General features: G+C 42.4%; 1 protein-coding gene across 1 annotated transcript in view; it reads left to right on the top strand.

Moving 5' to 3' along the window:
• DCC (DCC netrin 1 receptor) overlaps positions 1 to 25,881 on the top strand; it is a 579,713-nt gene that overhangs the window by 203,068 nt on the left and 350,764 nt on the right. Inside the window, exon 2 of the mRNA XM_009323064.1 lies at positions 13,284 to 13,604. Within this exon, the coding sequence (XP_009321339.1) occupies positions 13,284 to 13,604 (321 nt within the window). The remainder of the gene's footprint in view (positions 1 to 13,283; positions 13,605 to 25,881) is intronic.

The raw sequence follows: 25,881 nt of genomic DNA, 5'->3' as shown, positions 1-25,881 counted from the left end.
AACACCCTGAAGACTTTCATGTCCAAGGGTCTCGAAGCGTGATACAGACTTATCTCTGTTTAGTTGTTACAGAAGCAGGTTAGTGAGACAATACAACAGTATCCATGGTTAAACCAAAATTGCACGGCAAACCCGGCGTTTGCCTTCTGGGCGTTTTGAGCCTCAGTGCACGCCAGTTCTTGGGCCAGCTTGCCCGAAGGCAACAGGACGCTCTGTCTCGGGCAGAGTGACTCTGTGGTGATTTGACAGTGAGGTGTTTTCTTCAGCAGACCTGCAGTAGGAATTGGGCATAAATCAATGCAATTCATCGTGAACCGTTTGGGCTCCAGTCATGTGTCTTTGCGCAAGTAGCCAGGGAAGCTGGGTGCAAGAAGTCCTGCTTCTTGCATGGCCAAGTGACCACCGGTCCCAGTCTGAGAGGGCAGGAGAGGGGCAGAAGGGCTCCTTGTGTATTTGTTCCTACACCAAGTGTGGTGGCAGATGCTTGGGGGAGTTACTTGGTGGTGCCTTGACTCTGCTTTTTAACTATCTCTGAGCTTATTCAGTGCTTGCTCAGTGCTTTGGTGGTAGGATGACCTGAGGGAGTACAGTCTGATTCCTTTGGCTGTGGTTAGATAAGGAACAGAAAAGTGATCTGGCTCTTGAGGGGTTTGAGGAGAGCGTTCTTCAGTTGTTGCGAAAGCTTGGAGGGAGCATCTTCACCTTTACAAAGAGAGATGGGAAGAGGAAAAGAGATGAGTAAAGCACAGTGGAAAACCTTTTGTTTGGAGAGAGCCTGAGACATTTTGTCCTTTGGAGCACAAGTAACTCAGGGCAGAATAAGGAGGAGAAATGTCCTTTGAGTCAAGTTAATGACTGTTCATCAGGAGACATGTACACGGAAGAGGAGAGGGAGCGGTAAACCTTACCTGGGGGCTTCCTTCATGCTCTTTGCTGCCATTGAAATACAGCATATGTTCAGGGAGTGACCAGGAACAAAACACTTAATAAAAGCTATACACTTTCTTACAGTTTGATGAGAAACTTTGCAAGTGCATTAAAATAAATGTTGTAGCTAGCCCAATACAAGCAAATCCACTGTTTTAGCATGTCAGAAGTCGGAATGCTGGAGGGCTCATTCAAGGTGTTTCAATTCCTGGGCAGAAATGGTTCCTTTTTCCCCATAGAAGCTTATTTTCCTTGAAACCTTACTACTAACAAGGAGAGGTGGCTGCTTGATCACAGTATAGTCTTTTGGGATTCCTTATCCCCTTCCTAGTCCCAGGTGAGAATGACTTCTCAGTCTTTGCTGAAAGCCTGCATTGCACAGCCACCCAACGCTGAGGCAGATGAGCTCTGCTGTCTTCTGTGCTTAGTGATCAAAATTTGATTTGCTGAGTTGATTCCTTTTTTTTTTTTTTTTTTTTTTTTTTTTTTTTTTTTTTTTTTTTTTTTTTTTTTTTTTTTTTTTTTTTTTTTTTTTTTTTTTTTTTTTCTTCCTTGTTAGGAAATTCTCATTTAATTGGTATTTGGTAGCTGGCAGAGAATGCGGCTTGGGCTTTGAAGACATTTATGCCCAAAGGACAGGTGTGATGAGAAATACTGCTTACTGTGTGCAGGTTGCAGAAAGCCAATTTCCAACTAAAAAATATATAACCTGCAAGTAAACTCATATTGACAACTTGGGATGTTATTTGACGATGTCTCTTCTAGGCTGTGTGATATCTTTGAAATACAATGGTATTTAATACTTTTTCGTTGGATCTTCATAAATGACTTGTGAATATGGATCTGCCACAAAAGCCGGTCCTCTTATTTTGTGGTTTTCAGGAAGAGTTCTCCACCATGTCATGTTGCAAACTTCAAAATATAGATCCAGATACTTTGTGCATGTAAATTAATTTAACATCACTGTCCAAGTCAAAATCTGACCCATCATAGATCGGGCTTGATCTCCTCTAAAACATGTGGAACTCAAGTTTCAGTGTTATGCTTATCCAGCGAAACAAAAATCAGGCCTCCAATGCTGGTGCAAAACTGAAAAGTAAGGGAGATAGGGCTATGCTTAAATTATAAGGTTGCTCAGTTGGAGACAAATCCATTGTCTTGGGGCTTGTGATGTGTGCCTGACTCCCAAAGGAGAGCTTCATTTTCTAGCTGGTGATTATTTTAATTTTTTTTTCGAGGTCTGGATTCTTCTTAGGGTTGTTGGGGGTGTTGGCTTTTTTGTCTTTTTGTTGGACTCATAGAATCGTTTAGGTTAGAAGGGACTTCCAGGAGGTCATCTAGTCTAGCCCCTCAATTTTTCTGTTACTGTAGTTGAGAGAGATGGAGTTAAAAGAACGTAAACCAAGGAAACTGTGATTTATTATGAAACAAAATGGAGTAGTTTTTTTTTCCTGCTGGAAAGGCTGATGCATGAGGGGAGTGTGATGGGAACAGTTTGATATTCATTGGTTATCCTTCACAACAGCAGTCTCGATTGCTGTTGGATGTTTTACGGCTCAGATTATGCTCAGATTAGACTTTTTTATCTTAATTCTTTTGGGTTTTTCAAAAGCTGAAATGATGCATTCAGGGCACACAGTCCATCGCCTTTGCTGTGTGCTTTCATTGTGCAAAGAGGGAAGGGCTCTACATCTGCAGTGAAGTCCCCATTTGTTTCTTTAACGTTCACATACATTATTGTAGCACTGCAGTTTGTCTCCTTAATGAACACCATTCTGGCGTTCCCAGAAGCCTTTTACTAAATAGAAGTGGGAGAATTTTAATTTCAGGGATTGAATGAGAAACGGTCTTTCTCTGTTTTGTAAATGGGAATAGAGAGAATGTTATAATAAAGATATTGTATGCACAGTAACGGGAGGAGGGCACAACTGAGCTCCTGTTACCCTACCTTGGGTGCTGGTTTGCTTTATGCGTATGTCAGCCTTGGCTATGCACAAGGAGGTGCGGGCACACTTGTGAGGTCTTTCTGGTTGCGGGGCCCTGGGTGGGTTCCTCCGTACCGTGGACTGCCCTGGCAGGGGCACCCTACAACACCGGGCACAGCGATAGCATCCGATACGTTGAAGGTGCTTGAGAAGGCTGCAGATGAGATGGTAACTGAGACCAGAAGCAGTCTTCGTAACGTCGTTGGAGCTTGCTGCTGGAGGGTACGCACGCGTTATTTTTGGCAGCTATGTCACCCAATATGTTGACGGAGATAACCCACCGCCCGGGTCGGATGTGCCAGATCAGTCCCACCCATCCTTCAGTGCAAACACAGCTCTAGTTTCTAACAAAACCAGGAGAAAACAATTTGTCTGTGTATCATTAACATAATTGATAATCATTACTTTCTTTGTAATTTCCCGAGTGTTTTTTGGTTTCGGATGCTGGGTTTAAATCGCACCCGCAACAGGCACTGTTGATGTGTTTGTGTCTATTATGTTGTCCTGATAAGCCTGGCCAGTGGTTTTCACCTTCCTGATGCGAGTTATTGAGATTGATTGAAGCTCTATGCTTGTCCTATCCAAAATGCTATGTAATTAATGTTTCATTATGCTAATGCATGCAAATTCAGTAGTATGCATTTGATGGGGAGGGGAGAGAACAAAAAGGATTAAAGAGTTCACTCTGAAGTACAAATTAATTTATTGCATTACCAAATGGCCTGCAAGGAAGGAGGAATGCATTTAAGAAATGAACAAATAGGAAAAGAAAAAACCCCCTGTCTAAATGTTTTGTCTTCCCGGGAAGTGGGTTTATTCTGAGAGCTGCAGTATTTGTGCTATAGGCTGTTCTGAGCTATAATGCTCTTAAATTCAGCACAGAGTTCTCTTCATGGAGTCTGGTTTTTCCCCCACCCCCTTCACTCTTGCTTCTTTCTCTGCTCTTTTTTTCCCTAAATGTGTCACCATCTCAAAAAAAAAAAATCAATCTGTGGAAATACCAGCATTGTTTTTGCTCCTTCTGCCTGTTTCTGTAGCTTAAAGCTCTTCCAAGGGATTTCCTTTTTCAGCAACTGATGTGTTCTTTTGGTGTTTTAACTCCGTATCTCTCGCTCTTCATTATCTTTTCACCCTCTTTATTCTTTCTCTCACCTGACTTTTTTCCTTTACATATGTTTCTATGCCCTTGCCCTCCTTTGCCCTTTCATCTAAGCACGGATGTCTGTTCTGTTGGCTCATGTCTCCTTCTTGCAGTCTGACTTATTCCACAATAACTGGTAAAAACCTGCATCTGGCCCGATCTGTGGGCCTTTTCTTGTTTATATTTCATTCAACTCTCCCCTTCTAGCCCTTTTCTGCTTGGCTTGGATTCAGTGCTGGATTGATTTATTTCTTTTCTTTTCTCTTTCTCCCTGCTTCTTGACTGTTCCTTCACCGCTGCCCTGGGGGATTTCCTCTTCCTCCTCATTCTTGGTGTTGCTTACTGCTCTGCCCTGATTCCCTCATCCCCTCCCCATTCGTGTTTTTTTTTTTTCATCTAGGTGATTTAATCTAATAATAATGTAATCTAATAATTTAAGTGACTTTATTTTGTTTTGTTTTCTGCCTCCACAGTTATATACCCAAAATTCACTCCTCCTCTTTGCTCTGCTTTATTTAGTCCCGTATCTGTAGCCAGGCACCTCTTGGGTCTCTCTTCTGCATTTTCTTCTGCCGGTCTGGACTGTGAAATGTATCTTTGGGATGCAGCAGACTGAAACACTGTCAGGAGGAGGCTGGGGCTTTGAAGATTCAGTGTAGGCATACCTCTTTCATAACTTAGTAAATGAGAAGGTTGCGCTGTAGGTCTCTGAGATGTGAGAGAGGGTGTCGGTAGACAGCTTTTGACACACTGTAGCTGTCAGGATGGAGTTGACTTTTCAGCCCTGTGTTACAGGGCCACGCTCTGCTGATTCCTCAAATGCACTACTTCAGAAAACAGACCGTTTCTGATAGGCAAACCTGAGATCTGGTGTGTCTTGGATGTGTATTTAACAGTTGTGAGAGTAAGTTCTTTCACTGTCAGAAAGACAGAAAGCATCTGCGGGGGAGAACACTGAAACCAGCAACACGCTGGTGTTGTGATGTACCTTGGGGAAACGAACTTAACGCAGCCTCTTCTCTGCTGGAATCCTCTGCTGAGAGCTGTTTGAAAACTTCATGGGATTGTGCAAAATTATGATAACATCCTAGTTGGTCATACTGCTTTCAGACATCTTAAAATGTTGTTATTCTCCAGGAATTTGCATGTTTGGCTATGCTTTTACGTTCCTTTAATCTTAAAGTATATTAAATCTAATATATGGGAAATATGGTAAGTACCAACAATGCTGTGCTTCTGTCTCTACAGTGGTATATATATCTACTTTCTTTGTGGAACTCGTATGTGCAAATTGGCAAGTGCAGGTACTGGTTATCTTGAGGAAAACAGGAAACCCAGCAAGTAATATGATTTTCTGATAATGTAATTAAAGCGTTTGAAACAAAAGCACGTAGGAAAAAACTGCACTGCCAAGTCAGTGCAGTTAACCGTTCAGCAGTCTTCTCTGGGGGCTCAAAATGAAAATCCAGTTTGCCACCTCCTCCACTGTAAGAAAACACCAGGCTCTGCTTGGGTTTCCCCACAGACAGTGAGGTCTGCAGTGGCTGCTACCTGAAGTTCTGGAAAGCTTTGGACCAGAAGAGTTGCTCTATCCTTCTGCATTGAGGAAATCGCAGTCCTCCTCCAATACTACCCATATTTTTTAATGTAGCCGAATACCCTTGTGCCGTACATACTCTGTGCTGTGCAGGAAGGAAAATGATTCTCTCATTTCGTTCCAGGGATAACTGGATCTTCTGAATTTGTTCCCTCGAACTTGTAACTTCAATCGATGCAGAAGCTTGAAGAAGCAGTGTATACTGCAGGGCTTGTTGGTCGGGGAGACTCGATTTTGTTCATCAAACTGATTCGGCTAAAACTAGGCAATGAGAATCGCTCGTACTGTTTTAAGGCAAGCCTACCTACACCTGACATCAGACGATCTCAGCTCAGAGGACCTGAGCTCTATCTCTTCCAGAGGCTGCCACAGACTGAGTTTCACTGAGCGCATGGGCAAAGCAAGCAAACTGTGGGTGCGTGTAGGTGCTTGTTCAGATCGTTTTATGTAGCCTAGCCAATGTGTTGTCTCTTGCCCAAACCAGATTAACAGCAGGCAGCTGCCAGAAGACTTGGTCTCTTTTTTTTTTTTTTTCCTCCTCGGCCCTTGCCCTCCAAATCGTTGTGCTCTTGCCCTCTGCCTTGTGTTTTATGGTTCAGTTAGAAGGCATCTGATCTGGCTGAGAATAGTGGTTTTCTTTTGAGGGTCAGTAGGTCAAGCTGGCTCTTGTGTTTTCCCACTTGCTGGAGCCAAAGCGAGGGAAGCCCCAGGAGCGTACGGCTGGGGCTGGAGGAAGGGAAGGAGTGCCCCTCTTGCTGCCCTGTGGTCAGAGATCAGCTCAGGTCAGCCGTGGAGCTGTTGGCCGAATTAGTCGGCCACTCCAAATATCTTTGCTGGGAAAGGAGTCAAACGGGTCCAATCAATAAACAGTGCTTTTAGAGACCTCGGTAGTCAGAGGGGTGGCGGAAAGGAGCGTCCGCGTGTGTGCGCCCTCAACCCTCTTAGCCCATCAGTGTTCGTTTAACATCTGCAGCCTGACTAAGTCTGAGCACTGAGCGTGTAAGGTGGTGAGACAAACCCCTCTGTTGCATAGGGGTCAGTCACTCTTTCTTTGGCAAGGAGAACTACACATGAAACTCAGCTTGTTTAGTTTAAGGGGTTTGTTTACTCTTTTTACATGACTGTGATTTTACACTAGAGGGGTGGCTTGAACCTGTGGGTGGGCTGATGGATCTGCTCAGTGGTCTCGGACTTGGCCCTGGTAAAGCCCTTTTCCTAAGTGTTGCTCGTCAATTGTACCCAGCAAAAGTTCTTTGTAATCGATGTTTTGAGTGCTCTGGATATAAGCAGTGGGGTACTGTGGTGTGGAGGCACTACCCTTAGTGATAAATCACCTAGAAACCTTATTTTTACCAAACTAAAGCTTTCAAGTGAAAATCAGACAGCCAGTCGCTCTGTGTTCCTAGTGATTCATTGAATATAGAGGAGTTATAATGGAATTGGTGTTACAAGCACTTCTAGTACAGTCCAAAATCCTGTGATAGGACCAGTGATTTGGAACACCGTGATAAAGTCCTGATAAAAAGTATATGTTGTTCTTCATATAAAAATTGAACGATGCTTCCATGTGCCACATGCTTGTGTGTTGCATTGTACGCTTCTTGGAGCAGGAATTTTTATTTCCACATCTGAACATCAAATGCAGGCATGAAGCTAGATTTTCAAAATTTCATAGAGCTGAAATGAAATATTCAGCACCCCAGAAGGCACATCATAAGTTATAATAAAAACATTAAAACAAGAGTTCTCCTTTTAATACATATTAAGCTTCGTATTACTGTATTTTGTGCAAACAGATAAAACTGTATCGAGTTTTGCTGTATATTCTGCATTATCTAAGCATGTAAATAAATGCTTATTAGCCTGGCCTTTAAGCTAATTGATGCAGGCTCTGTAGATGAAGGGGGGGGAATCCTCTGAGAAAATGTATGCTCTGAGTGTCCGTAAATACACTTCATTGTAACAGACTTAGTTCAGCTACAATGCTCTGCTACCAAATTTCAGTTAGACTGGGGGGGGTGTTTCTGTACTCACAGACTTCAAATGGCCCGTGTGCAAAAGTCTTTCTTCTTAATGTTTATTTGAAAAAGAAGAAAGCTCCAGGGGTGGCCTGGTCAAATGCTTTTACAACTGTGACATCTCTTCCCTCTCTATAATGGAAGCAACTGATGCAGAACATAAAGGAAAAAAAAAACACCATCCTGGAAGATTACGTTTCATAAAGGTGGAAGAGAAAGTGGAGGATTCAAAGCAAGGGACTGATTAAGAAGCACATCAGAGATCATCTTTTAAATGTTAATTTTGTCTGTGGCCTGGAGAATGATAACCCTGAAGTTACTCTGATGTTACCTGTCAGAGTGAGAAGCCCATTAGTTTTATTCCCGTATCATAAAGCAGATCATCACGTAGGATAATGTCTTGGTGGCTAAAGCAGCAAGGGACCGAGGATGGGGTCTTTTTAGCTTCAAATTTTCTTCTCCTTTATTTGGCTAAAGGACATGTGGGCTATTGCCAAGGGTGCTCTCCTTGACCTCAGAGCTTCAGATCTCCAAGCAGTGCTACAGGCTTGTTTGATGACACGGATGTGCTTGGAATCGCTGACACGGTAGCTTCGTGTAGGAGATATTTAATCTTTACAACGCTTCCATTCAAGTTTGTAGTTAAGCCATAGATCTCATAAATCTGTTTGTAGTTGTTCTGTGTACACTCTAGTCAGAGGGAGGAGGAAGCATTAAGGTGCCCTGGACCCATTGGTTTCGGCAGCCTCCGGTTTGCAGGACTTTTAATATCTTTTAAGTCTGTTTTTCTCAAATATGAGTGTGCTGGACATCAAATGACAGCTGTGACCATGCACATAAAAGGTGAATGTATGTACCGCAACAGATGAAGCAGCTATAGCAGCGCTTCCCTCTCTTGTTCTGACTTTTAGAGCCTCTGAGAGGCGAAGAGCCTGGAAGGAAGTCCCAGGGAAGGCAGGGTGTCCTGAGGCAGCTGTAAGGATGGCCTTACTGTGGTGCAGGTGATAGAAGAAAGTGTTAACCACTATGGGTGTAGGTTGGTTTTTGCAAACCATACTGGGGAACGTCAAATCAGGGCTCGATGTAAACGTGAACAAGTGCATTCTCCACAATTTGGTGACTGTTAATGGCCATAGCCTTTTCAGTTCAATGTCTTGGAGCTCTGAGGGATTGCAAGTAAGTGCAGATGAAAAATTAAGGGTATTGGCAAAAATGCCAAGTAAAGGGAGAGACCTACTCCCACTGAGAGCAAAACTTGGAAACAGAAAACACAAGCGTGTTTTACAGCAACTTTTAGAAGAGCTCTTCATCTCATTTCTCCTGCCTGGCTGCCACCTTTTTTTCTTCCCTCCTTGCCTTCTGTTTCAGCTGAGCTATTGCAATAAGGATTAAATTGTAAGTGTAGCATCTCTGTTTTAAAATGAGTCCCCTACCCTGCTTATGAAAATGGCAAAGTAGCTTACAGTTGCAGCTGTTTCAGCTACGAGATGCTTACTGTAATGTGCAATGGCAAAGAAGCTGCCCAAGGACTAGGAGAGATACTAAAGAACTTTTTCATCATCTTCATGTTTCTAGCTATTAAAAGGCTGTGCAATAGGTAGCTGGAGAGGCGGCTGTCTGTCTGGGCTCTGCTTTGCAAGCCTGATATTCAGGCTGGAGACTGAAAGGCTGCTCCTGCCTCCTTGGTTGTGACTGGGAGTTTCACCCTGGATTTCCACCACGCAGGGGTGGAGGCACCGAGTGTTTTGGAGACAGTGTTCCTGCTTTTGGAGAACGTGGAAGGAGAAAGTAACGCTGCAGCGAGTGCCTCGGGAGGAAAGACCTCCGTAAGCTGGAGCTTTGTTTTGGTCTTGTTCTCAGAGCAAGGGGATTTTAGGCAGTAGAGACCCAAAGGATCCGTAGGAGCAGCATAAGTATGGGCTGTTCTGCCGCACTTTCTCAGTTGGCTTACCCTGGAGTAGCAGTAGCATGGGTGGTGTTTAGCTCTTAGGCTTGAGCGTGAACTGAAATCCTGACACTTTAAACAGGATGGATAGGTAGTATATTGGAGAAAAGGGATCCAGGGAAATGCTTCTGAACTCTGACTTAGGCCTCAAATTACATGTACCGTTAAGAAAAGTTGCTGGAGAAATTGCACTCGCTTGTGTTTGTACAATTTCTTAGGAATTCTTTTGTCGGTTCGGTTTTGTTTTGGGGGGTGTGTGTATATGTGTACACAAAAGTATACACTGTTCTTAGTGAATATACAATGAATACAGAAATCTTCACTGAGAAATTTGGCCCCTGAGAAGAATCCCCCAATAATAAGCAGCTGTAAGCAAGCATTTTCTTGAGGCAAACTGTGTTGAAGTAGTCTTCTAGATATTGGGCCGTATCGTATGGCTACTTGTCCTCTACAGCAGCTGAAATTTCCATCAGCCTGGTTAGAGCATGTTCAATGTGCATTTCGTAAACTGTTCTAGCAGAGTTTGGCTTCTTATTGCAAGTAGAGTTTAAAACTTTTCTTAATTTGATATGTGGATCTTGTGTTCTTCAGGTGACGGTCCTTAGTTTTACGCATATAGAAGGAAGGTGTAGAAGTGTGTTGTGGTCTGGTCTGATCAAGTCTGGGGTTTGTCTCTCCCTTAAAGAAACTCAGCCTTTGTTGGATTGTCCTGGGCTATATTGTGAAATCACTTGAATTTTTTTTTCCAAGTGCTGAAATAGGTTTATGTATTAGTTGTAACGTATTCCTTCTTGTAACCTGGTCTAGAGGAATCAGGTTTAGTGTTTGCTGCTTGAGGTAGAAATTAGGGAGAAAATTTTGTGGAAGTCAAGGGTGCGATAAGATGACGTGTTATTGAGAAAGCTGTCCAGGCTGCCCTGCCTGCAGGTGTAATGTGGCAGCTGGGCTTTCCAAACTGAGCTAATAGTTCAAATATGCAAATAGGTACTAATGGGATTTTCAAATATTTTTCTACCTTTCTCCTTCAGCAGCTACATACTAGAAAAACGTGGCCATTAGATTCTTATCCTTCCAAGTAATCTCTTCTGAAAATACATGGTCGTTTTCTTCCATTTTTAAGATGGCACCATTACTTCCATCTCCAGGAATAATATTTCCAAGAAGATTTGAATTTTCCTCACATTCAGAAAGCTTTCCAGGTTATTCAAGCTGTTAGGTTCCTTGTAGTAAAGCAATTTAGGTTAAATATGCCTTTTGCAAAGGATGTGAATAGCTGAAATTGCAACTGAACTGTAAGGGTAATTGCACGAAAAGAAAGTTAATCTTTGTTTAACTTCTGTAACTTCTGCATTTGCTGTACTGGAAGCTGTCATAACCCCATTTCTCCTGCAGAAGTGGATTATTTACTTGTGATAATAGCCACATAAAATCATTAACATGCTGTCATAAACAGCTGTGTTAAACTGTTATAAGTGTTGGTGACATAAATAACATGCCCAACAAGAAGCTGTGATTTACAAACAGAACACAGTTGCCTTTGGGAGAAGGGAAAGGAAAACATGTTTTTAAAATAACTACGCTTTCATGCATTGTAAATATATCTCTATACTATTACCCGTGTTTTGTGGCAAAAGCGCCCTGTGCCAGCAGGCAGCTTTTGGGCCTAATTCTGATGTGCTTCCTCCAGTAACTGAAATCAAAGCATTAAGACAGATGAAAAACAAATCTGGATTTGATAACTCTTCCTGATGTTATTAGACAATACATTTTATTCTAAGTTCTCGTGGTGCTATTGTTATTGTGCCTGAAATACTCTACAGGTTGAGGCTTCCAACTCTTGCTTTCTCCTTTGCTAAATTTTATTAATTTTTTGAAACCACAACTTTTTTGTTTATACCCTTTGAAGGAAAATCTGGTACCTCGCTACTTCAGTTAGTGTACGGGTGGAACCAAGTACTTGAAAATAAAATTAATTTCTATAAAGAAAATGCCAAGTGGCTGTTTATGCATTTGTATACATACGCTCATAGAAAACTTTGGTTTGAGGTATAAAATAGAAGTAATTAATCTTTTTTAGCGCTAAAGTTTTTTGAATCTTTTTATCACATAAGTTTTTGTTTTCATTTGCTCTAACGAGGTAAAAGGATTTATTTGATGAGGAAGAGGGGGGAAAAAACCCCACTTTTGCATTCATATGCGGCTGTTTCAAAACGCTGTTCCCCATGCACTGGAGTGCAGAATGGCAGCGCCGTCGCTAGCGTGGAGGTTGGGGAGCAGCATGTTTGGGAACCAGAGGTCTATATCTAAACCTGGAAGCACTCGGAGGTGCTGCCCCTGGACAGGGTGGGATAGGCAAGCCGGTGATGTGTCAGAAACTTTGATTTTGTTATGATATAGTAGAAACTACTCTGCTAGTTTCTCACTGAAGTGTAGTCAGTGAGACTTGAGAACACTGGACAGAGAGGTGGTGGATGCCCCATCCCTGGAAACATTCCAGGTCAGGCTGGATGGGGCTCTGAGCAACCTGATCTAGTTGAAGATGTCCCTGCCCACGGCAGGGGGGTTGGACTAGATGGCCTTGAGAGGTCCCTTCCAACCCAAACCATTCTGTGATTCTGTGATAAGACTGTCTAAAAATACAAGTTTTATGTGCTTTGCCCATTTATAAACTATTAGAAAATGCTTGATGCAGTAGAGAAAAAGGACTGCTTATGTTGTTTTGAGTTGAGTCCTTTGATGTAACTGCGTCAACATGTTCTTAAGCATTTGAATGATTTTTCTACTCTTTAGCAGACCTCATATTGTAGCTCTGCTCTGAGAGCGTCTCCCTCTGCCTTTACAGTCTGATTCATCTCCTAACTACACAAAGTTGATTGGCGTCCTGTTACCAAAGTGTCACGTGAGAATTTGGCCTCCGCATTCTTGCAGCAGGTGGAAATATCAGGCCTTCAGTGCCGTGGTAGGGATGGTGTGCAGCTTGCGGAGCTGGCACTCTCGACACCTCTCCCCTGCCCCTCCTCTATACAAGGGACGTGCTCACGTGGTTTTTGTCTTGCTGCCTACTGGACAGCAGTGGCCAGACTAGTTGGTCGCGAGGAGAACGCTGTTCTGGTGAGGTGGAAGAAGATCCACCAGGTTTGAGGTTTTGGCACTGTTTCTGATAGATGGTCAGACTGCACTCTTGCATGCTTTCCTCCCACTGGTTTGCTAACAGCAAACAAAGCGAGGCCCAATGCTATTTTTGTGCTTGTCACACTGAAATGCATCTTGGTGCATGTGGCCAGAGTAGGTCCTGGGAGGAATTAATTTCTCCAAATAAACCTCAAGAGGTATGGTGGTTTTATGCTAATCTCCAACTCAGCTGTAGATAGTTGTGCAGATTTTTAGCTTTGCTTTATTTCCATGTTTTACATATCAAAGATCTATTTATCTACAAATATTGTTTTCGTAGTCATGGGATAAAAATAGAATTTATGCTTGGGTTTTTTGTGTGCGTTAACAATTTGCAGAGAAACATAGCTTAATTTCTTACAATATTTGCCAGTCATATCTATGGTGCCTCTGGGGGTTCCCTATATTGAGTTTCTGTATCGAATGTAGTATGTTTCTTCCTCCATAGAAACATGTAACCAATACTGACTCCGTGTCTCTTATGGTTTTGCTGTTTCAGGTTCACAGATTAAAGCTTTTACATCATTGAGGTTCTTGACTGAGCCTTCAGATGCTGTCACCATGCGTGGAAGCAACGTGCTGTTGAACTGCATAGCAGAATCAGATCAAGGAGCCCCAGTTATTAAATGGAAGAAAGACGCAGTCTTCTTAAACCTGGCAGTAGATGAAAGGAGGCAGCAGCTGGCCAACGGATCCCTCTTGATACAAAACATAGTCCACTCCAGGCACCACAAGCCAGATGAAGGTCTCTACCAGTGTGAAGCGTCTCTAGAAGGCATTGGAGCTATCATCAGTCGGACAGCTAAGGTCATGGTAGCAGGTAGGCAGAAACATTCCTACCTTTTGGATTGCTGGAAATACTGTTTGTGAGAAGCTGCTTTTTTAAAAAATAAGAGCAAAAAATGTACTGTGGGTTTTCTCCCTGCCCCCTTCACAAGAAGGTAAAGCTAGATATGACACTTCTGTGACAGTAACTTATTTCTGACAAGGTATTATTCTCGTTTAAATATGTCTAATCACCTCTTTGTTGCTGTGAGTTATTTGCTGCCTATTTATTGTCTTCAAAATAGATGAACCTCTGAACTTTTTCATAGGCAAGAACTCATTATGCAGCTTACTGGAATTGGCAGCCTCTTTGTATTTCCTTTAAAGCACTTGTGTAGATATATGGCAGAAAGGACAGAAGTTTGTTTCCAGGCATCTGAGAACACTTACAGCTTCTCATTGACTTAACAAACGCCTTTGTAAAAGGTCTTTTTGCCTCTTCATCAGTCTGTAGAAGGATGTAGTGAGTCCTTAATCATCTAATTATTGGGGAGAAAACTATTTGGAAATCCTTCAAATAAAAGGTACAAAGAAACCTCAAGTCACTTGGTAACTAATACCAACTAGAATGTGCTAGAGTTCAGAATAATTTTCTTTATGATCATTATTTGAGAATTTTGCAAATTCTAAGGGAAGGCTTTTTTCTATTCTCTCTGTATGTTTCTGTACAGATGGAGCTACTGGGTATTGCCGATTGCTCTAACTTAGACCTGTTAAAGAATGCCCTGGTTGCCTTGCCTTGACAAGGGTGTTGAGCAGCCGTCCACAGGTGCTAACTTAGTAACCTTGGGAAAAGAGGATAAAATATTCTTTTATGCTGCGGAGAAGATAGACACTGATAGCCTTTAGTGCCCAGGTGAGCCATGAGTTTGTTCAGGCACACTGGTTATGTGAAGGAGCAGCTTGCGTTTACGTTAAGGAAAAGGTAAAAGGCAGGCTGTATCGAAGCTTTCAGCCTTGCCTGGCTGGGCTCACATAGCCTGTCGGGGGGGGGGAGATGCACTCTTCTCCAGGTCTCCGGGCATCCAGTCTGTGCACTACCTAGTCTTGCTGTCCTGCCACATTTTGAACAACGTGGGGATGTAAAATTAAACTGAAGTTCCATCCAGTTCAGTCTAGGAGCTCTGCAGCGTTTTGCCATCCTGTGTCTTCCTGAACTCTCACCGGTGATACTGGGAGGGAGTCCAGGCAGCTCTCTTCTCAGCTGGTCTCTCCAGTGTCCCTTGTGAACTTGGTGCCTTTTCCAGTCTTAAGGTCCCTTAAACTGAAGATCACTTCCCCTCCTCCAAACCCCTTCTGTACCAGCTAGAAAAGGCATGTTTTCTCATGGTACCCGATTAAAACAAGTAATAAGAGTCTTGGCTCTTTTCTAATCTACCTCTTCCCCACCACTTTTCTGTCTGAATCTCTGGTCGTTTAACCTCACATCCTCAGCACTGTATGTACTCCTGTGCTATGATTCCTACCCAAAGTGATGGAGAGCCCCACAGATGCAAAGAAATTGGTGATTCTGTTATCAAGTCACCCTCGGAGAGAGCCTGCAGAGCCACACTTTGCCAAGTAGGGCTTTTTGCCGGTTCAAGTTGTTATTTGGCCTTGATCTTGGTCGTTGGCAACCACTAACGAATAATATCACTTCAATTATTCTTTTGAAGTGAATGCACATACGTGAGTGTTCCCTGTTGTGCTGTGCCCAGCTCTGTAATTTCGATCTTTTCATAGGAAGAACTGTGCTTTGCGTGGCAGGTCCTGATCTCATATCTCTGCAGTGATGGTGGGAAGTTTGGAGGGGGAGGACAGGATTTACTCTGTTCAAGAACAATTTGGCTGAAACTGGGAGAACTGATACAGATTTCTTAACTGGAAAGACAGTGAAAAGGACAAGAGGCAATGCACGCGAAGTGAAGTACTGGAAATTTGTTTAAACATAATAAGTAGTTTTCCTATAAGGGTGGTCACACAGTGAAATGGGTTGCCCAGGCATGCTGTGGAGTCTCCATCTTGGAGATACTCAAGACGCAGTTGGACACAACCCAGCACCACGTGCTGGTAGCTGCCCCTGCTTTTTGCAGGGCGCTGGACTTAGACGATCTCTGCAGGGGCCTTCTGACCTTGGTGATTCTGATTTTTGTTTTTTTTTCTGATTGTATGAAAATGGTTCATATTATAAGGTGGAATATAAGGTGTATGGCATTTAAAACTGGCAACAAGTTCTTCAAGCAAAAATGGTATTTTGCTCTCTGAAGGACATGTATTCCTGAGTGAACAGAATTTTTTGTGGGTTTGTGGGTTTGTGCAGGGGCCTTCTGACCTTGGTGATTCTGATTTTTGTTTTTTTTTCTGATTGTATGAAAATGGTTCATATTATAAGGTGGAATATAAGGTGTATGGCATTTAAAACTGGCAACAAGTTCTTCAAGCAAAAATGGTATTTTGCTCTCTGAAGGACATGTATTCCTGAGTGAACAGAATTTTTTGTGGGTTTGTGGGTTTGTTTTTTTTTTTGAGGGAGTCACTGTGTAATGTTGGCAGAACATCATTGAGTTAAGGCACTGGCAGATGACACAGCAGTAATTGAAAGAGGTCAAGAGGAGAAATGAAGGTCTCGCACTCCAGTATATTGTGTTAATCATTGCTTGGCAAAGCAAATAAACTTTCTGTGTTCAGAAAAGCCTCCTTTTAGAGAGATGAGGATTTGGATCAGATAGAGCTACGTTTAGTATGATAACACTTGAAAACTGCATCTTCCTGACCCATTGTGTGGTGTACGAGGTATCGCTGCTAAACAGACTTTTTCTGGACAGCCTGATGCTCTCATCCAAAGGAGGAGATGACGGTATGTGTGATTGCACTGTCCTGATGAGTGGAAGATTGTGTTTGTGTCAACAGTACATATCCTCATTTCACTTAGTCTCCCACCTCTATGCAAGATTTCATTCTTGCAAGATTTTAAAGGAAGGAACATGAGCTTTAATGTTTCAGGCAGGTTTTAGGAAGAGATTCATTCACTGAATTACAGTCTAATCTTGGGTAGTGTCACTTTTAAACTATAGGTCTGTTCACAGCATTTTAAGTACTTACTGTGCTGTTTGGCAACATAGAATACATCAACATTTATGTCTTTGGAAGTTGAAATTGCCAAACCACTGGTATGCATAAGGGGCATATATCTTTCTCGCAGTAAAGACCCTGAACGTGATTTCACCGCGCTTTTTAAAGCATTAACAGTCAATAAAGCAGTCACCGCTAAAAGGTAACAGTCAACTCCGCGCGGAGCAGACTGCTCGGGGTACTGAAAGTATATTGCCCTTTTAAAACCCTTCCCCTTATACTTTCATGGCTTAAAGTGCTTTCAATAAAGAAAATGTAGCAAACGAAAACTGTTTTTAATCAGTGGAGAATTTTATGCATGAAGCCTGCCATGTATGGGAAAATACACTGTTTCGAAGAACTTCTCAAGGGTCCTTACGGCCCTGACGTGCTTCAGCTGTAAAAGTGTTCCAGGCTGAAATGGAAATGAGAGCACTGGATAGAAACTAAGAGCTGCTTCCTTCTCCAGCATCTTATTAAAACTCCCAATTTAACAGACTGCTGATTATTGGTATTTCTAGTAATCGGTAGGATTTCAGATAGAAACCGCACTACCCTGTCTTATGTTGTCTCTATTTATAGACTGTTGCAGGATCAGTCCTTCAAAGGTTCTGGCTTTACTGTTAATCTGAAATGTTGGTCTTCCAGAGGATGATAAAAAGCAGAATCCATGGTTGCTTTATAGGGAAATTCCCGCACTTGAGCATCCAGCCCCTTGGTGAAGACCGGCTCTCCGATGCGATGCGATAGGAATTTTTTGTGTGTGGTGATGATTTATAACTAGAAAATGATTTATGCTGAAAACTTTAGAATATTTTTATTTTCTGAACCAAACAATGGATAAGCTACATCACAGCTGCAGACTCAATTTAGACCAATGTCCTGGCTCTGGTAATCACCAATAGCAGATGTCTAGAGACTCTAGGAACAGTGTATATCCATATAGTTCACCTGAACTGTATTCTACCAGTTGCCAGTGTGGGCTGTGTGTTAATGAATTTGTTTCTGCTGTCTGTGCTGGGGGTGTTGGACTAGATGACCTTTAAAGGTCCCTTCCAACCCAAACCATCCTGTGATTCTATGATTCTAAATTCTTGAGTTGTGAATGTAGCATTTGTATGTTTAAGTGCCTCTTAGTTAGTTTTTTCTTCAAGAAATTTGTCTTCCTTAACCCATATAGACTTTCAGCATTACATTCCTTGCACTTGTATATTGCCACTGATCCAGTCTTGCCTGAAATCAGAGGTTACCTGGGGGGACACCCAACAAAAACCCACCTAGCTTGTGTCCCCTTGATAAGATAACAATGTGGACTCCATTCTGCTGTTTAAAGATGGTACAAAGCAAATGTGGAGTGTCCCTGGAAGGGCTATGGGGAAGTTTAATCTTGCTTCAACTTAAGCAGAAAACGCACCTTCAGCATTCCAAACTTAATGTGTACGTTTGTTGTTGGTTGAAGAGACCATTAAGAATAACAACAGTTGAGACGTACTTTGTCAAAGAAGTTGAAAATATTTCCTGTCTGATGAAGTCAGTGGAGAAGTGCAGCTGGCCAGCGTTGCCCTTGGAGCTCCTGAAAGACTATTAACGTGGTGTTAAGGCAGGCGTCACAAGATGGCACCTTATGTGTAGTCTCACTAGACTTCTTTATCGCAGAAGGAACTTTCTGGGTTTTGGGAGAAATGTTGTTCTGCAGGTTAGTATCCAGGGAAGAAAAAAGAGGGGACTTCTCAAATTGCTGTTGCCACCGCGTTTATTCTGGGACTAAAGTGTATGAATTGAGCACGTACCACGGAATAAAGAAGAAACATTTGTCGTATTTCTCCTTCAGCTGAAAGTCGGCCCATATGCTCCTAAAAAAATGTCAGCCAAGCAGCAACTTATTTCTTCAAGAGCTTTAAATGATTTAAAAGATATTTTTAGACAGTGTTTGGCACCATCACTGTGTCCCTCAGCTTTGAACGCGAGACTGCCGCTCATGCCACGGTGTTTTATCACATTGCTTCATCAGTATTAGAAAAATAAAAATAAAAAACAAGGAGTGTTTTATAATTGTGCTGGTGAGAATCAAAACTTTATTGTGTACTTGTCTAGACAGAACACGAGCAGTTTCCAAAGAGACGAGGTAACTGGACTTAAAAATTACAGCCCTGTATTTATTGTGATCGCACCTCGTGCTGTATTGCTGTTTCTGTAACAGCACTGCCAGACTTCAGGTAACAGAAGACTAGTAGCTAGGACAGCTGCGGAACCCAAGGTTCAAGTCTTGCAGATGTGAAGAAATTTCAAACCCTGTTTAGGAAAACAACGAAGCTGTAACATGAAATTATTTTTAGACTATCATAAATCCACTGATAATTCTAAAAGATGTACTTAAGTGCACACAGAATAGCTAAGAAATTATGAACTACAATATTAGATACTATTGCCTACCAGTATTTTGGGTTTTTAATGAACTAAGGATAAAATGGAATCATTTAAAGTGACACAAGGAGGTACCTCTTGTAAGAAACTACGGGATAAACACAGGAAACCTGCTATACCCAAATTTAGGAAATACTGTGTTGGACAGAGTAAACAAAACATAGTCTACAGTGTTGCATATTTCTCATTCCCTGGATCTGTGATAGTCATTTTCCCTTTTTATAAAGGAGGACAATTACTTTCAGGAATTAATCATTTGGGAGGTACAACTTCATTTATAACAGCTAAAATTAGCCAATACTGACTTAATCTTTTTTTATTCCTACCTTTTTTGATCCTTAATCACAGGCGATTTTAGGCTATTTAATGTGAATTCATAAGCCATAATCAAAGTAGTGAACAAAACTAAAACCAATGCCACTTCCCTCCCAAACTCATTTTGGAGCTCCAAAAATTGATTTTCTTGATAAATGGCAAAATAAATTAAATAAAAAAGCAAGTCTGAATAACTCTGTAGAACACAGACATTATAGCTGGAAAACTTAGATTAGAAGTACCACCCCTTGACAGTGCATTCAGTAAAACAGATGGACGTTTATGAACTTTCGGCCGACAGGTTTTTCTCTAGTATGCTTTTTTATGTTTCTATTTTATATAAATACCGACGGTGCGTACAGCGTGTACTAGTGCATCGAGCACCACTCTGTCAGGATACTGGTTAAGTTCAGTCTTTAAGATCTGTTTCTATTTTATATAAATACCGACGGTGCGTACAGCATGTACTAGTGCATCGAGCACCACTTAGGACTCTATCAGGATACTGGTTAAGTTAAGTTCAGTGTTTAAGATCTAGCTAGCTGATTTAGTAGAATTTTTTTCTCTTTTCTTTTTGCTACGTGCCATAATAATGTATGCCTGTGGGACCGCTTTTTACATCCCTTGATGACCTGTAGAGCCTAATAGTTTTTTTGCTTAATGGAACGGATGATTCCCAAGTGCTCGCTCCGTGCTATCACGGCTGAATAATGTTCCTTTGTTGTATTTGTAAGATCCACGTGCATCACGCATGCACAAATGTATACCCTGTCATGCCATTAAAGCTCATTAGCACATTTGTATTTAAAACCAGATCTGAAATGTGAAAGTAAACATCAGCAAATCAGGTAAATACTTGACTCTCTACATGCCACTCTGGTCCCATTTTTTTCTGCTGTCTTGTGTGTAAGGTGCACCTACTTTCTACCATGTAAATGGGGGTGCAGGGAGATAGTTCAACGAAACACCACCCCCACTCCCACCCCCCCCAAACTAAATGCCCAGCATGTCTGGTAAGGTAGTTGTCCTTTTGATGTGATCGCTGATTTTTTTTTTTCCTTTTAAATGGTAATTTTCAACATTGTTCATGGCTATTGCTTTGACTATCTAAAGGGAAAAAGCTATGGGAAAGGTTTATGTTCTGCATGGCCACTTGTGTGCAACAGGCTTGGAGTTACATCCTTAATTCCTCTATGCGTTTGTCCCAACTTTAGTCTTGTGGAACTTAAGTGGCTCCTCTGGGTGCCTCATACACAGAGCTGCCGCAGGTCGCCCTGGTAAGCTATGATGGGATCTCACTGCGGGACACAAGAGCTGTAGGTGATGGGTTTACTTCCTTGGGAGTAACTCTAACTTATGGAAGAAGGCAAGATACTCCTGCTTGTATTACTTCGATACTTAATTGACCATTGAATATCAGAACACTTATATCTTGAATATCCACTCCAGTGAAAATTCAGAAATAAGTAACTGGCTCCTTCTGGTGACTGGCTGTTCGTAATCACAGTTACCACTAAGCACCAAGTGGTTTTGAAGAGAATTAGCAGCTTTTAATGATACGTGTCTACTGACTTCTAGTGCCAAGAGTAATGTGGCAGCCAGCTTCTGCCCCATCACTGAAAATCTCAGATTCTTCATTCGGAACAGGTAGAAGGAATAAAGCGGCTTTGGAGTATTTGGAGCCAGTCATCACAGCCTGCTGGGTGAAGAATCAGATAGAAAGTAGGCTCAAATGGCAAGAAGTAGAGATGGCTGAGCATTATGTTGGTTATTATTTAGGGATGGTATAGTCTAGAAACAGTACAACTAATCAGATATTTTGCTTAATCTTCACTTTAAACATGCCACTTAAATATTTAAAGGTGACAAAAATACTACAGTTACTTAAACGAGTATTTTACTTTGCTGTAAAAATTATTAAACGCAAAGTCTCTTCGAATGTGCTAAGAATCCAACGACTTGGGGGTCCCTTGGAGATGAGGACAGAGGGAAGCACGTCTGTGACAGCCCCTACGGTGTTCAATTAACACACGACTCTGGTTTTGACTCATTTTCCTATTTCAACTCTCTGTACATAGTTCCTACTCTTCATTTGTTTTCCTGTTGTTCCCCCCCCTAAATCAACCTTTCTAGCACTATCTAGACCTTTCCATTAAACACTGACCTGATCCGCCCGCCTGCTCCCCCTGCCAGTGTGAATTGGGAATAGCTCCACCATAATGTTTCACTGGTTTTAAAATAGCAAGTGAAGAAGTAGGCTGTGTCTGAAGATGTCTCTGCTAATATTCCACCTTACGTTCAAGTACCTGAACACCAACACAATAATTAGCAGAAACACTTTCATCAGCTTATAATTTCACTTTTGTTGTTGACTTTAAAATTACTCTAGTGAGTGACTTGGGAGCAGCAGACTCCAGAGGACCGCTCCAGTCACACATCTCTTGATGTGTATCCGTGCGCGTTGCTCTTGGGTACGCTTTCTGTCAGGAGGAGGAATAATTAACTCTATATTTAACACAAAAATAAAAAGCTATCTGTTCATCTGCGTTAATGCTGCAAGTCCTCGGGGACCCCCGAGGCGGTGGGCGGAGGCATACCCAGGTGCTGGCTCCCATTCTGTCACGCCAGCAAAGGTGCTTCTGGATTCATAACTGTCAAGGTTCTGCTCTGTGTTCTCCTCTCCTCCCCTCTGAGGACCGAGCAGAAACCCAGTGCTGGGTAACAGATGCTTTGAGCCAAACTTACTATTTCACGTGCTTATTTTCCACTTTTAGCAGGGCAAAGGGGGGTGTTCAGCGAGCTTGTATCAGTGCTTTTGAATGCCTGTCCTAAATGTCTTTCTCCGTACCAGAACAGCACGTTTCATCCTGCTTTGTCTCTCCAGTTGCTTAGTGCTATCCTCTTCTGTTGGCTTGGGCAGTTCCTCCCCATGAGCCGTGCCGCTGGGATGCCGCGTAGCCAGGGATTAGAGCTCTGCTGGGGAAGGTGCCCCCAAGGAGATGGCTGGACATCTACAGTGCTGTTGCTTCTGCAAGCTTAAATTGTAACTGCATCTATTTTGTGTCTACCCATATGCTGCGGTCCTTCCTTAACACCCTTCTTTGCAGTAAGATGTACGAATGCTGAGACAATGCTGAAGCAAGCGGTCTGAAGCGATACTCCTTCTGTTGCATAGTATTGTCTCATTACTTCACCTTGTTCTCTTGCCCGCCATCCATCTGTGTCTCTTAACTTTTCAATTGAAGCAGGAGATATCTTTGGAGAGAAGCAAGTTTTTTATCCTGTATTCTATGTGGCCTCTTCCAAGACTGAGGCTGGTGTTCAGTGCTCCTGTTTGTCGTGCTTGGTGTCTCTTGACTGCACGGTGTGGACGTGCCTCTGTTCCTGCTGGCGTGTTTCTGGCTGCTCTTCTGCAAGCTTCTGCAGTACAGTGAATGGCAGTAAAGCACTGATGGTAGCAGCCCTGCGAGGGGACTGCCTGCCTTTTGCAATGCCATGTTTTCACACTCAATGGCAGGATTGCTGGTACTTATGACACTTAAATAGCTAGGATATAAAAATGGAACTTTTGTAGTTTGTTTTCAAATGGACACCAGCGAGCCAGAAATTATTTTGCTCGTACAAATGCAAGTTTGAAAATCAGTAGCTAAAATTATGAAATTTGTGTCAACACACCGATTCTTTCATCCTTTTCAGTTTCATGAGTTTGTCAGCCCATAGGAGAGCGACATTCCAGAGTAATAGTGTTTGAGACCTGCATTTCTGTACAACACTCCTATTTGGGTGTGAAGCGTCAACAGAAGCGCCGTCTTTTCTGCACTGTATTCCCTTCTAGTATTGGGCTGTTGAGAAATGCTCAGCGGGAATGCGTGCCACCGCAATTCCTGCTCTTCCTATTCTTGTGCTGCATAGAAACGTGGCTTTAATTAGCAAATTTCATTTAGGAAAAAGGTTTTGCTTCCGTTTTCAGCGCCTGGCGGAGATTTACTTAGACTGAACTTGAGGAGATTGGATTGAAAAAGGATCAGCCTTGGTTAGTGAGGCCATGCAGTTTCAGTGAATTAAAATAATGGGGTGTAATAGATCATAGGCACTGGAGATGGCGATCAGCCCGTAGATCATCTGGCCAGTTTACCTTCCAGGAAAGGATTGTTCCCACACCCTGTTTGCTGATCATCTATCTGTTCTGGTTTTACAAGCCCGAAGTGAGAAGACTCCTGCGGTTTCCCTTGGGACTGTGTCCTACTGTCTAATAGACCTGTCAGGATGTTTTTTCTGGAAATTAATCCTCAGTTTTCTTAGCGTCATCACTTTGTCCTCTATCGTGCAGGACAAAGGTGCTGTTGGGGTATAATGGTCTAAGCCTGGAAACACATGCTTGACTTCTGATTTCTTTTGGGGTATAAATAAACTTTTTTATTTTTCTTCCTGATATAAAAGTACCGTTCAAGTTGCTCGTGTTCCTGGGGCTGCTGTGACAGAACAGGTGATAACTGATGCAGTAATTTTAATGAGAAAAAGCCTTTGTGATTCTCACCTTCCCAGGCCCTGTTGCTTCTCTGAGACTTGCTGAAAACCTTTTTACTCTTTGTTGCATTTCTTTTTTTAGTGTCTCCTCCTCTCCTCCCACAGTCCATCTCCCAGTGGCAGTCATTTGAGCGAAGGACCACCTACCTGTATTTAGTTCCCGGCACTGTCAGCTTCAAGTTCGGTCCGTTGAAGGTAGTTTTCATTTAGGAGCGTTTTCCTTTGCTGTTGTGAACAAACCCTCTGCCCGAGGCCGGTCTCCTGCTCCCGGCTGGCAGGGCAGGCTGTGCCGCTGCTGGGTCTGAGCAGCGCCGTGGAGCTCGAACCACTGCACTGTTCGTGCCTCCAGCCTTCCTTGCTTCCAGTTATATACTCGACGTTTCCAAGGGCTCTGGACTTTTTCTGTTTAAAGATTATGGTTTAACATTTCTCTTCTTTAGGATCTTTTTTTGTTCTCTGGAAGTAGCAAGGCTCACACCTGAATTTGCAGAGGTCGATGTCCTCCTCCTGTGTTTCCTATGAGCCTTTTTCAGTGTGGTATACAAGCGCTTCAGATGTATTTGTCAGCCTATTGCTACAAAATCTTTTGCGGAAACAGAAATAATGCTATCAGAAGCAATACTTACCCCAGCTTTACAACCGGGGAAAATAAATAAAGAATAGATTAAAAAAAAAAAAAGCAATAAAGAAAAAAAGAAGGCTTGCTCCTATTTAGGTGCTGACATTTAAATTTGCTCCCCTGAAATTCCTGCTCAGTTGCTGTCTGACCCTGGAGGCAATTAAAGCCCAAAGTTACGGCAGTGTTGACCTCTGCGTTTCCTCGGTTGCTCCAGCCCGTGCATGTCTGCTCAGCCCTGACAGCGTGCAGGAGCCGGGTGCCCCTCTCATTCCTTAGCTCGGTGGGAAAGGTGACATTCATCTGCCTTTCTCCCCTTGACACTTATTGCACAGCGGGTAGTCCCAGCGTGCCTTGTCCATGCAGGCAGGATCAGGCCCTCCGTGGGAGATGGTGACGGGCATCAAAAGCTGGAGGAGCTGCGCTTGCCCTTCTCCACAGTGCTCCAGGTATCGCAAGGCTCATAACGACAGTGGAGCAATCAACGGCCTGGCTTTGTTTCGGTACACTAACAAATTTTCTGATGTCCAACCTGCATCTAATATTAAGGAATCTGATCTAATCCTTCTACTTATGACCATGAAGAATAGAGGGATCGTAATTTCTTTAATTACAATCTAACGCGTGTTAAAAATCTGTTGAACCTCTTGCCTCAGACCCCTCATCTTTACTGTTACTTTTTCTGGACTAAACAAACTCGATTAAACTGACGTGTACATCATCTTCCCGAGTATCTTACTGTTTTTGTTGCTTAGGTGGCTGTCCAGATTATACACATTTATCCAACAGCAGCGTCATTAGTGTCTTAAGGCACAAGGTAGCAGGAAAGAAGTGAGGGATATTTGTATATATGTTAACAATATGTGTTATGGGGAGGCTCTTGAAACTGTTTTTCCAGGCAATATGTAGTGCAATTATTACTGACACGGGTTAAAATGTTAGACACCTTGCATGCACGTCTAATATAGAATAAACAGCCAGGACTCTTTTCCTGAAAAAAGCCTATAGTGTAAAGCCAGTAAAAATGAATAATTTTATAGCTGTATTTATCTTCTTAGATTATAGAAGAACAAAGAGCTATTTCTTTGCAAATGCTTTGGCTACATTTGAAATGTGTTATTTTCTTAACCGTGAGCAGTTCGGTATAATTTGATACATTTCAAACCTGGTGTCACGTAGTTTGGGGTAGTTGGATATAATATCTGGAGTTCACAGTGAATCTAGACTTAAATTGCTCACCCTGCATATCCTGAACATTAGGGACCTGGCTCTCGGAATAGCATTTATAATGATGAATTGG

Source organism: Pygoscelis adeliae, unplaced genomic scaffold (assembly GCF_000699105.1).
Source record: "Pygoscelis adeliae isolate BGI_AS28 unplaced genomic scaffold, ASM69910v1 Scaffold174, whole genome shotgun sequence".
NCBI lineage: Eukaryota > Metazoa > Chordata > Aves > Sphenisciformes > Spheniscidae > Pygoscelis > Pygoscelis adeliae.
The sequence above is the reverse complement of the archived record's forward strand: the minus strand, read 5'-3'. Positions and strand labels throughout refer to the sequence as shown.